Raw genomic sequence first — 12,138 nt, forward strand, 5'->3', positions numbered from 1 at the left:
AAGTAAAACTGAAATGTGATGACAGTCTGTTTATTCAGTTTCTTCAGTCATGAAAACAATTAATCTAGATGTTTCTCTTCTGATTGAATTTTTCTCCCAAAAATACTCATCTCATCTCATCTCATCTCATTTTCTTTCCGCTATTTTCCCTATTGGGGTCGCGGGGTGTTGCCGCTTTTATCCCCCCTTTCGGGGGTTTGCGGGGCTACTGGGGCCAAATCCAGCTCTCACCGGGCGAAGGCCAGGGTACACCCCTGGATGAGACGCCAGTTCATCCAGGGCCCTCTGATGGCAGAGGCTCCCAAAAATACTGTAATGCAAAAATACTATAGTGCAAATACACAGTGTATATGCTTAACGTTAGTTAGCATTAGGACTTACTGTAGAGTTAAGTTCGCGAACTCACCGTGGCGTGAGTAGCAGAGTGGTACGACTTCAAGTGTCTCTTCAGCCTGTTTGTATTCTCCCCACTTAGCCTGCAGCCGCAGGTGGTCTCTGACTGCATTTTGTTTTCCTTTTTGGCAAAATGTGTCCACAGATCTAGCCCTGTTTGCCGTCCAACAGCCATTATGTTGTTGTCACTAACTCGCTGTCAGTTTGGGACAGCCTCACCTGGGATTCTGGGAATCTGCACATGTCAATCAATGCCAGGGCTGTATTGTTCATAGTTTGACGGACAGACGAGACACAATTGTTGGAAAAAGTCATTCATTTTTTGAATGTCTGATCGCCCACCATGAACATTTTAGTCCCGCCTTGTCTCGTCAATGAATATAAAACATTTTGTCATTGTTTTTATTATCAAAGATCAATTTTAGCTCGTCGTTGTCTCATCTTAGTCATGAAAAAAAGGTTGTTGACAAACCTTTTTTGGTCATGAAATTAACAGTGACAGACAGATGGTAGAAATGGCATAGAGGAGGGCTAAGATATGTTGTCGGTTTATGCATTAGTAATACGTTGATTAAGGTAGTAAAAGCCCATTTTGTTTGGGTTCGTATGTCTCTCCACAGTGTCAGTCATCTAGATTTTTTTTACTCTCCTAATGTTTGTGCCAGCAACTCTACAAATGTTTTATCCACCCCAGCAGTGAAAAAGCTTCACAGACGATATATATTATACATTATATTGACAGCTATTTTCTCCTCTCCAGGTGTGTGCAGGAGTACAAACTGGCAGGAGATGGCCGCTCCTGCCTCCTGCAGTCAGACAACTGTGAGGGGCCAAAATGCCCAAGGCAGGATGTCCACTTCAATGACACCCTGTTTGGTGAGATGCTGCATGGATACAACAACAAAACCCAGCAAGTCAACTTGGGACAGATATTCCAAATGACCTTCCGGTAAATAGTGTACAATCACACACGTTTGCACTTACACTTGCACGCATTCAGAAATGATTGAAATCAAAAAATGAAAAGCATATGTTCTTATTGTTAGATCATTTTTGTCTCTTTTTCAAGAAGTTGTATTTTAGCATGTCCATCTGCTGGTGTATATTACACTAACAACCTCGCTTTGAGACCTGATCTGCACCTCAACTGTTAAGATTTTTCTGCGTCGCTGGAGACGCATCATCAGGAGCAGCGGTCGTCTTTTATCAGTCGGGGGGTGCGGGAGAGATAGACAGGCTTGAGATCTCAGTGGAGCAGCTCTGAGAACCAGCAGTCAGGGTTTTTGCCGTCTTGTTGCTGCATCTGTGTTTGCACAGATGTGTGTGTGTGTGTGTGTGTGTGTGTGTGTGTGTGTGTGTGTGTGTGTGTGTGTGTGTGAGGAGGAGAGAGAGAGAGAGAGAGGGATGAGAGACTGATGGCTGAGTGAGGATTGAGACTTATCCCATGGCAGTTCTCCCTAAACTGTCAGCCCTCCGAAAAACCTGGCTCACTCTGATAAGTCACATGCTGTTTGTGGTGAAATGCTCCTGTAATCACAGAGAGATGATGGGGGTCTATCTATGCACAAATACAGTACAAACAGAAAAACAGCCTATATCTCACTTTCTCTGTGCAGGCCTTTTATTTACTCAATCACACACACACACACACACACACACACACACACACACACACACACAATTCATCGACCACTTATCTAGTAACCATGAAATGCTTTTCATCTGTTCTGCCCTATAGGTCACGATAGTCCCGCTCGGTTACACACAGCCACATTATCTGCCTAGGTTCTGAGGGTGGTGTATTGTTCTGATTCCTGTAGCATACTTAGCACATTCATGAGAGAACAAGTAAACGATTTTTTCCCTGAAATTATTTGCATTAATGAACGTTAAAATCATTTGGGAAGCTCAGAATTGATTTGAATGCGGATGTAATTAAATTATACACTATAGAGATCTCCCACAAAGGGGATTGGTATGTGTTTTTTCGAAAGTGCTGCACCAATGCTTTTGTCATGAGGAAGTCCGCATTTTCGAATCAAAGGAGCCACAAAAAATGTAATGCGAGTGATGTAAGATCGCTCTTTGAATCCATTTGAAAGCTGCCTTTGTGAAGTCCTCTCTCTCAGAAATAACAGACTGTAATTCCACATATTTCTCAAAGTCGTCAGCGTTGAACGTTCATAATCCACAGCGCGGTGTATGAAAAGTGTATGAAAAGGCACTTCTGCCTCAGTGTTATTTTATTCTCAATCTCCATCTTTCAGATGAAGTAGTTCTAAATGACATTCAGACGAGTGTATTTGAGATTGAACAGTCCACAATTGTGTCTTCGTCTGTCCTTGATGATGCCTTTGGGATGTGGACGCCCGAAACTACCCACGTAGGAGGCATCTGGCTGCTGCAAGTTGTTGTTAAAAGATGGCTGATAATCATCCTCATACTGTAAAAATAAGGTGTTATTTGCATAAGAAGGGAACGCTGGTATAAATGTGTTTTTTCATGCATTAGATAGATTTCAACCACTTGAGAATGCTGTTTAACATATCTGACTAGTCTTTGCATGGGTTTGCATGGGAACTCCACATTGTTAGGGAAGACATGTCGGAGCTGTGACTTAAATAAAGAGCTGTAGTATTTAGAGGGGGATTACCAACTTCGATCACCTAAAGAGCTACGAGCTAAAGGGAGTTTAAAATCCATCGTAAGAGTTTTTGTCGGAATGACTGACACATCCACAGCCTTTTTATGGACTAAGACCCCCATGTTCCCAAAGCTAAACCACTTGGGGACTACCCTTTAATGCACCAGACATGGCACAGTTTGACAGATAAAACAAAGGCACAGGTTGAGGATTTTTAAAACCAGGGGAAGCAGACAGTCTTGATCCATTCGCCCCGAAGCAGTGGAGAGCACAGTGGGTCTCTTGCCTCCAGACTCTACACACTGGGTTACATCAAGCTATGGCCAGTAAAGGGATTTGCTCACAAGCCAGCAGGGCTGCGGTGGGGTTATACATACGACAGGTTTAAACCAGTCAAATACCTTGGCAGCCCCTGAGACGCACTAGACAAGCAATGAAAGATCTGAGAATATCTTTATAAAGGGTACAAGTGCATAGAGTGCAAGGCCACTTGGGGAAAAAGATCCCAAATCTGTTTAGTTTATTGAAGCGTTTATTCACAGATATGTTTGTGCTCCAGCTGTTTTCAACATGAAAAAGTTGTCACGAAAAAAATAAGTGTATATCAGCCAGTGAAAACAGTGGGGAAAAACTCAGAAGTGCCTTACATATCCATTTCGGTTGGTCATCAAACTTTGGTCTAGCCTAGGAGCATTTAGCGAGGTTTCATCGGATCCAGACGAAGAAAGAATCTTTTTGATCCGTCCACTCTTCGGTTGAAGACAAACTTGCTTTTAACGACACGTTCAGGTACACATAAGGACTAGCTTGCATACCCTGTGCCATTTGCAGCGTTGGTTGTGCACATCCTCAGAAACTAACGATTCTTTTGGGAAACCTTGGGTCCTGGAATTTGCGTGGTTGCCACTTGAATGGTAGCACCACCCACCCAAACACTGTTGCAGATCAAGTATATTCCCTCATAGCAGTGGCACTACCTTGGCCCAATCGTGCTTGACTAACCCTTACCCTGTTTGCACAGATTGCCCACATGAATGCCAGCACCCAAAGTTTCCCAGAAGAACGTTGCACTCAACTTCACTTTACTTACATCACAACTGAAAAGATACTTGTTGGATTTGTCTGAGGTCACCAATCAAAAGAGTGCATAAGAATGCTGTTATTGTGCACTACAAAGATTTCAATAGATTTACTTTGGCTGGAATACAGCTGTGTCTGAGAGCATTTATTTGTGTGCTAGACTTCACGTAAAAATTGCAACAGTGCTTATAACCTTCATAGCGAGATTTGCAAAAGCTGGACTTTATCCACAATCTCAAGGTAACTGCAGTGAAATGCACTCTTTAAACCTTTTATCAAAAAGGCACATCTTCTCTTACTGCACGCTAGGTTGAGGTTTAATGATCACGTAACTACAGGATGTGTTTTCTCTTTGTGGTACACTTACACCTTGAGAGACTTTTCTGCAAAATACAGTCCAGCTAAACGTTCTCTCCCCCACCTCAACCGTCGTTTTATTACACCTGTTCAATTTGCACCTGCTCCTGGAAGCTAGAAAAATTTCCATGCTAATTGCGAGATGCAGTCTCAGCCGCACTTATCACGTTCCCCGCAGTTAGTGGCACACTTGACTGATTACACGCAGATGACAGGCAAAGTGCACTTCCAGAATGACGTGCCTCTTTGGATAAATAACACATGTGTCCCCGGGTGCAGAGGGTGCCTGCAACGAAGCGCAAAGAGCATTTATGCAAACCGACCTATCTGCATGTAGCCGAGCAGCGATCGGAGAGTTGAAGTAAAGAAAGAAAGAAGTTACTCTCTGAATCCTTGATTGAACTGAAGACCAGATTAGCGGAAAAAACGGCTTTGTTTATTGTTTCCTTGTAGGGATTTTGGATAGTATGCGCCAACGAGGTGTTTCCTCCTATTATGGGCTTGATCAACTTTACTCCGGTTAACATTTTGAAAGTCTTGAGCTTTTCTTCATTCTAAGTCAGACAAGCTAAGCACACAGGAGTATTAGACTTGACTCCCCGTGCCTCTAATTAAACATGTGTATTACTGCATGTCATCTCACCAAAGTGCTCATTCTGCCTCTCAAATCCTCTTGTGTCTTTTGTCAAAAGAACAATCGCTTTGTCTTCTGATTGACTCGCTCCCATAAGATTCTACTTCACACTCGGTACATGCACTCTCTCTCTCTCTCTCTCTATATATATATATATATATATATATATATATATATATATATGGCGATATGTAACAGTTTGTATTCTCCTCATTTTCTCCACGTTCCTTCGTGACAGCTTTGATATGCAGATGTGAGTTTCATCCCACAGCCCCGCACACCTCTGTTTCTACTGATTCCCTCTCTGCCTCTCACGCCAACCTGCTCCCTTTACATCGGAGGCTCAAAGTGAAATATCAAATGATTGAGATGAATTGTATGATTTGAGTCACAGCACGGCAGGTAGTGTTTTAATATATAATATTGCCTGTGATTTATGACTACTTAGCATACATTTTGCTTTAAATTGATCTCACTTTGCTCAGCCAAACTCCAAGTGGACATGGGGAATGAATCTTGCAAATTGCCGTCATGAAATTACAGATAATACAATGTCACGCAAGCACGCATTCACGTTATAAAGCTACATGTGTTGATGTGAACGTTACGGCTGAGAACAATCCCATTATAATGTGATTGCGGTGTTGCTACGTGTAGATATGAAAACAGAATCCAACCAACAGATGATGTAAATGTAGTTATCTGGTTTCCATTTAAACATTTTCTTTCAGTGAACGGACAGCAGATGCAGGCTAATTACAAGCTTTTTTTTTTTTTTTTAAAAAGCACTTTATATCCCTCAGATATTTAAATGCTCTCCATCCAATTTTCAAATCAGATGACGAAAAACACTTATTTCTCCCACGGCCCCGTCCCTTGTATTTATAGTCTACGTTCAATTTAGTCTTTTTTGCTTCAGTATATACAGTAATAACATCTTGCCACTCATGGACGTGCACACACACACACACACACACACTACGGACTGCACAAACCAAATGACTATGGTTGAAGAGAAGAGGATGTGGGGTGCTGGGGCAGTGATGATGGCCATCTATCAGTCCTGAAGAGTACATTTTTGGCCCCTGTCACATGAATCACCACATCCATCTGAGACACGCACGTACACACACACACACACACACACACACACACACACACACACACACACACACAGTGTATGCACATACAGTATATAATCCCTGATATGAGGATTTAAAGTGAAAATGCAGAAAAAGCACACAGCCAACATTCCAACGGTAATGCTCATTATACCTGAGAGACACAAGTAACCACACATGTACACACAGTATACACTGACAAGCTGATGCACTGAGTAGCACACAGTGGAGGAACAATTACAAAAGACTGGTTCCTCCAAGGTCAGGCAAATTTGAACTGCTGGCCTGCCCACAGTAAAGGTGACAGAGCCCAATCAGAAATAGTCCCCTTGGAAAATCCGCCTGAAGCAGACGTGCATTACAGTTATTAGTTTTAGAACAAAAAGGACCTGAGGACAAAAGTGTGTGTATCTTTTGGACATTTGATTTTCTTTTCAGAAACAAGTATTAAAAAGCAAAAAACAATGGTGGTTTTGATTTTTGATTTTTTTTTTAATACAAAAATAATAGTTATATTATTAAAAATCTTTCTCTTTCATTATCGAAATGGGATGAGCGAAATACAAAAAAAAGTTTTGATTTTCATTTTGTATTTAGTATAGTTTATGTAGTGCAACAAAAATGAAAAAAAAAAAAAAATCAGGATAACACAGAAAAAATGTTTTTTTTCATTTCTGAGACCAGAAAAAAGTACTCTTCCTACACTCTCCACTTGATCAGAGCTCATTGTGTCCTCATGGATCCACTTGGTTATTTGACATACTGAGACCGGCTGCAGAAGAGAACCCTACCCAAATCATATAATTATAATTGCTTTTGCTATCTAATACAATTACATTACTATTTACTGAAATGCCATAAGGACGAACAAGCCTCTTACTGTTTGTTTTTATAACGTCGCTCCAGATAAATATTTTATCACACACAGCACTCCAGAGTCCTTCATGAATCATGTGTTCATCTTTTGATCGACAGCCACACTGCCCTTATTATTCCCCTTCTCACCAAACAATTAAACTGCAAGAGTGAACCACAGCGAGCAGCAACTAGAAGTTTGGCTTGAGACAAATGAGAAGCCGTGGTTGAAGAAGAGAAGAAAAAAAGACGTTTCAACCGCTTTGTCACTCTGGTGCCGAGCGACGCTTTTCACAAAAAGGAAAAGATACAGTAAGAAAGAAAAACGAGACAAAACCGCTTTTGATAGGCACACTCCTCGTCGCCGCTCACCTCGCAAACGAAGAAGACACCACAACATGAATAATTTGTGAGTCTGGCAGCCCACAAGGCTCGCAGGCATAAACATAGCCACATTTCCATGTTCCTCTGTAATTTTCAGTAATTATCTCCTTGGTGCACACGCGGTAGCTTCGACTAGGTAGTTGAGTCAACAAACATTATAAGGCAATTTCTTTCCACATAATGAGTAGCCATGAGACGGCGAGCCCAGACTGGTGAGGTGAAGGGTTAAGCTGCTCAAGGTTGATGAGAACTCTTCGTAATCCTCTCCCTAAAATAAGTCGTGTGCTTGCTCTTTTTTTTTTTTCAAAGCTCCGGGTATTTAATTTAGCGTTTACCTTTTTATTGCTTCCTGTGAATGTGTGTGTGGGTGTGTGGGGCAGACCTACAGTATGTCTTTGCAAAGACTTTCACATCAGATACTCGGCTAATAATATTGCATATGTAAATTCATAATCAACTAAATGCCAAACACACGAGAGTGGTGGCTTTTTTATAGATTATGTATGGATACTTAATGTGTTTGGCTTGTTGACACAACAAATTACTGCTACTCCAGGCTGCAACACTGACAACAAGGACATTATGCCTACTTGCTAATTCATCGCAGTGGGCATAGATTAAAGGGTCACTCCACCATTTTTATGCATGAAGGTCACTCTACTAATACCACTCAAGCTGTTGTATAGTATAATCGTCTGGAGGGTCTCGAGTTTTCTTCAGCTGAGTTAACCCCTAATAGTGTCATCGGTTTTATCTTAGACTTGGAGTCTATACTTTTTTTTATAGAAAGCCTGCGTTACAAAGTGGGTTCGTGACATCTGAAAAACGGGCTGTTTACTAGGCTGGGAGGATCTATTAAAAAGATGCTATCAAGTTGCAGTATGGGAAGTGTAGTTAAACCTGCAATCTGGAGAGAGAAAGGCCTCTTAATGCAGCTGTAAAAGCGTGCAGAGTGTATTGCAGTGGGAACGCATCTGGAGGTGGTCGGGTCTAATATCCAATCTACACAGTTTGCTATCTACACATCCTAGATAGCCTCTTAGCATTATCTACAGCCAACCGCAGAAAAAGCTACAGGTAATTCCTTCCAAGAGAGCAGAAGTACATCATAAGAAAGCTTATTAAAGGGGCTCTATGTAACAATTTGTAGCAATCTACGTGCATTAATTAATTTTTTATTGGCCATATGTGAGCGAATTGTAACATTGTGACATGAAAAATGAGACCTTCCCCGTCTCTCTCGGTTGCCTATACAAGCCTGTGGATGATTTGTTTATTGCTGCTGGACTGTGGATTCTGGATCGTTCTCGAGTGCCTCGTCTCAGTGCCCCTCTCTCCGCTCCGCTGACAGAGAGCAACATAAAAACAAAGTTCAACAGATCCCCTTCAAGACCAACATGTAAATTCATTAACAATGACCTCATGATCAGATGTCATTGTGAAGATACAGTAACATACACCCAATACCAATGTATGTAACCAAGGTCTAAAATTCAGGTTATCTCAGCCTCTGTTAATCATTATTGTCAAGTCTTTATTTTTATTTTTTTTCCATCTGGCTCTTGCCCATTAGCTTCCGCTTCCAAGTGTTTGGTAGTCTCTAATAGTATTGTATATAGTATCTATAGTATCTATAAATATCGATGTTGAATATTTGAACAGTTTCTCTCCAACTGTGAGTCACATCGCTGCAGTGTCCACATAGGCCCGCCTCCTCACACTCCTCTGACTTGTTATATTTATCTTTTAATTAAAAAAAGGAAATGTAAAAAATGTATGCCCTCAATGTTGCGTCAGTGTTTCCCAGCGGCATCCAATACTGATATTTTTCAAGGTGTCGTGTTGAAGTTCAAATATCAGTATCATGACACGAGTCCCTAACTTTATAACTAAATTGGAGTGCAATATTAAATCGCTTTATTATTCTATTTTCATTTTTCTACCGAGTATGTTTTTATCCCTTCTACGTTTTTTTAAACACGCACACTATCCAAAGAAATCAAGGCATCGAGTCCTAACACTTGCCAACGGGGGTCTTGATTTCCTTTGATGGTGGCTTCCTCAGCTGCATAAGTCTCATTTACACTGGGAAAGCTTGAGACATGTTCCCATCACTTTTTAAAAAATGTTCTGATGACTAGTGTTGCACCATGAAATGTTAACAAACAAATAAGAACACTTTGCTCTCCATGAGCACCTGCTGTTAAAACTGGCTGCTGCTGCTTCTAATGGAAAACGTGATGAAATTCTAACCCAGGATGTAACGTGGAAAGTTGCAGGAAAACAGTTATTATTCATTGGATAATAAATGTGCTCAGCATACTGTTATATCAACATACATAATATCACATATCCAGACTGTTACTATCTACATTGACACACACAGTCTTCCCATGACATTGCCCTAAACTTCATATGTCGAAGGCCGTTTAATTCTTTTGTTTTTTCCATCCGAGCTTCTCTGTTCCCACCACTTTTCAACACAAAGAGACGTCCTCGCTTGGTTGGCTTAATTTCTTTGGAAAATGCAACACTTGCGTTGCTTGTTTTACATGTGTTACTTCATGCACCGGCAAGCCTTGTGTCAGGTGGAGCAATAACTGAGCGTTGAGGCTTCTCCTTGATCTACCGCGGGTTGGATTGTACCTTGTTAGTACGTCGTTTTAAACAGCAGCATCTGCCAAATGAATAATTATAAGTGGAAATTAGTTAACTCTCGCATATTTGATTAATTAATTTACAGACTCGGTGCTCACATGTTAACAGCAAACTTGTAACAAAGAAAAATGTGTCTTTTCTTACTGCAGCAGTTGACTTCCTGGAAAGTTTGGCCCTTGTTCACAAACTGACGCCTTTGCAGAATTTAGCAAATAGGATGCACGTGTAAAAGGGGGCTCTGAAAGCCTCGGTGATTCCTACATCTTGGCGACTTAGTAGACATAAGGTGAGCACGTTGGGGAGATTGCGGAGGCTTTGCATGTGTGTGTGCTCAGACGTTTGAGTGGGCTCGTGTTTACCTTTGTGTGGGTTCGTGTTTGCCGGTGTGAGTCAGCGCACATGCATACGTGAAGCGTGATCATTCCTGAGGCAGCCACACTCTGCCCAATAACTCACAAGCCAAGGCAGGACCTAATAGACCCTAGCCTAATATCAGCTAATGTCAGAAAGGCTTAGAGCTGACTACCTGCTGTTTGACTGGAGAGAGCGAGAAAGAGAGAGAGAGATAGGGAGAGAGGAAGGATGAGAGAGAGGCGGATTGGCGGAGGCAGCGATAAGGGTTGAGACGGAAAATGAATAGGGAACTAAATAGAAAGAGAAAAAGCTCAATCAAAAGAGTAATGTGGAGAAAAGGGGTGGTGAGCAAGACACTAGGAAAGAGCAAGTGCAAGGGAAAAGCAAAAGAGGAAAGGAACAGATAGAAGATCGGCACCGAATGATGCTTTTTGAAGTGTACTGAACTGTGCACACAGGTGCTGTTCAACCATGCAGGAGAGTCGATGGATGCAAGCCAAGGAGTCAAACAAGTACCATTCTGTGTTAACCCTTAAAGTTTACTATATATTGACAGCAAATATTATTTTCCCTCATGATGTCTGCTGGCATTAGAAGTATGTATTTTCAGTGTAAAAACTGCATTTAACCAGTCAACCAAAGTACACGTGGCCATAAAAGTGCGGTTCTCTTTGTTGATCGTAGTAGCTACTGTAAGCACCCAGGCACTGTGGTACTAATGATCTTAAAATCCCACTTAAAGAGACTGCACATGGAGATAAGTCCTTGTTTCTTTACTGTCTATCTATAATTTCATAATTATTTGAGCTATGAATTATATCCATGATGGAGAAAGATCTGTATTGACTGTTTTTTTGCAAACTCTATTTGTTTTCATAACTGAATAAACCGATAAACAAACTGACCTTAAAGGACGACACTGTTTAATTCTGTTTTTACTTTGTTTATATGTGGCAGACCCTGCCACCTTTCTAGCTTCAAACAGTGTTCTGGGGACCTTATTTTCCTCTCAGAACAGCTTGTTTATTCAGTTATGGAAAAGATAAATATTTTGTATCATTACCTCATTTAATATTTTTTCTTCAATTTGATTTCCTCCTCCGAAACTACATAGCGCCCTTTTAAAGAAATAACATTTGTAGATATTACGATATCAAGACAAGGCGAGGATCCTGCTAAGAAGACTGGTAGATGCCCTTATTGACACGCAAGCTCATTCTATCTCATACATCTGAAAAAAAGCTTTCTGTCAATCAGAATGATGTTTGTTGCCAAGCAAGTTTGCCTTGGTATATCGGTGCATTATGGCCGCAGCAAACAAGTGAGAAAAATAAAAGGTAAACAGGTAGAGTAGGTTAAGGCCACACTATGTAACTTTGTTTACCTGAAAATAACAGCTTCAAAATCATGTTGATGGTACAGTGTCTTGTCATAGGGTGAATGGTGTCTCTGTCTCAGCCACTCCACCCCCCTATCACTTGTTTCTGCACTATGTAACTTCAGTGAGAGGGTAGGATCACAGCATTACATACATGTTTACTTCAAGATGCAAAATATTGTTATAACGCGATGAGTTTTGTTTGTAGTTAGCACCTACAGACCTGGAGTTTGTAAGTACGACTGTGGTGTTTCACTCAGAAACTGTGCGGGGCGCCAAA

General features: G+C 41.2%; 1 protein-coding gene across 3 annotated transcripts in view; it reads left to right on the plus strand.

Moving 5' to 3' along the window:
* Window positions 1-12,138, plus strand: part of astn2 (astrotactin 2) — a 306,993-nt gene that overhangs the window by 214,936 nt on the left and 79,919 nt on the right. For all 3 annotated transcript variants that reach the window (XM_084384096.1, XM_084384097.1, XM_084384098.1), the window contains one exon: window positions 1,154-1,342. In XM_084384096.1, coding sequence (XP_084240222.1) covers window positions 1,154-1,342 — 189 coding nt within the window. The remainder of the gene's footprint in view (window positions 1-1,153; window positions 1,343-12,138) is intronic.

The sequence above is a fragment of the Pagrus pagrus genome (assembly GCF_965226575.1).
Source record: "Pagrus pagrus genome assembly, chromosome: 19".
Lineage (NCBI taxonomy): Eukaryota > Metazoa > Chordata > Actinopteri > Spariformes > Sparidae > Pagrus > Pagrus pagrus.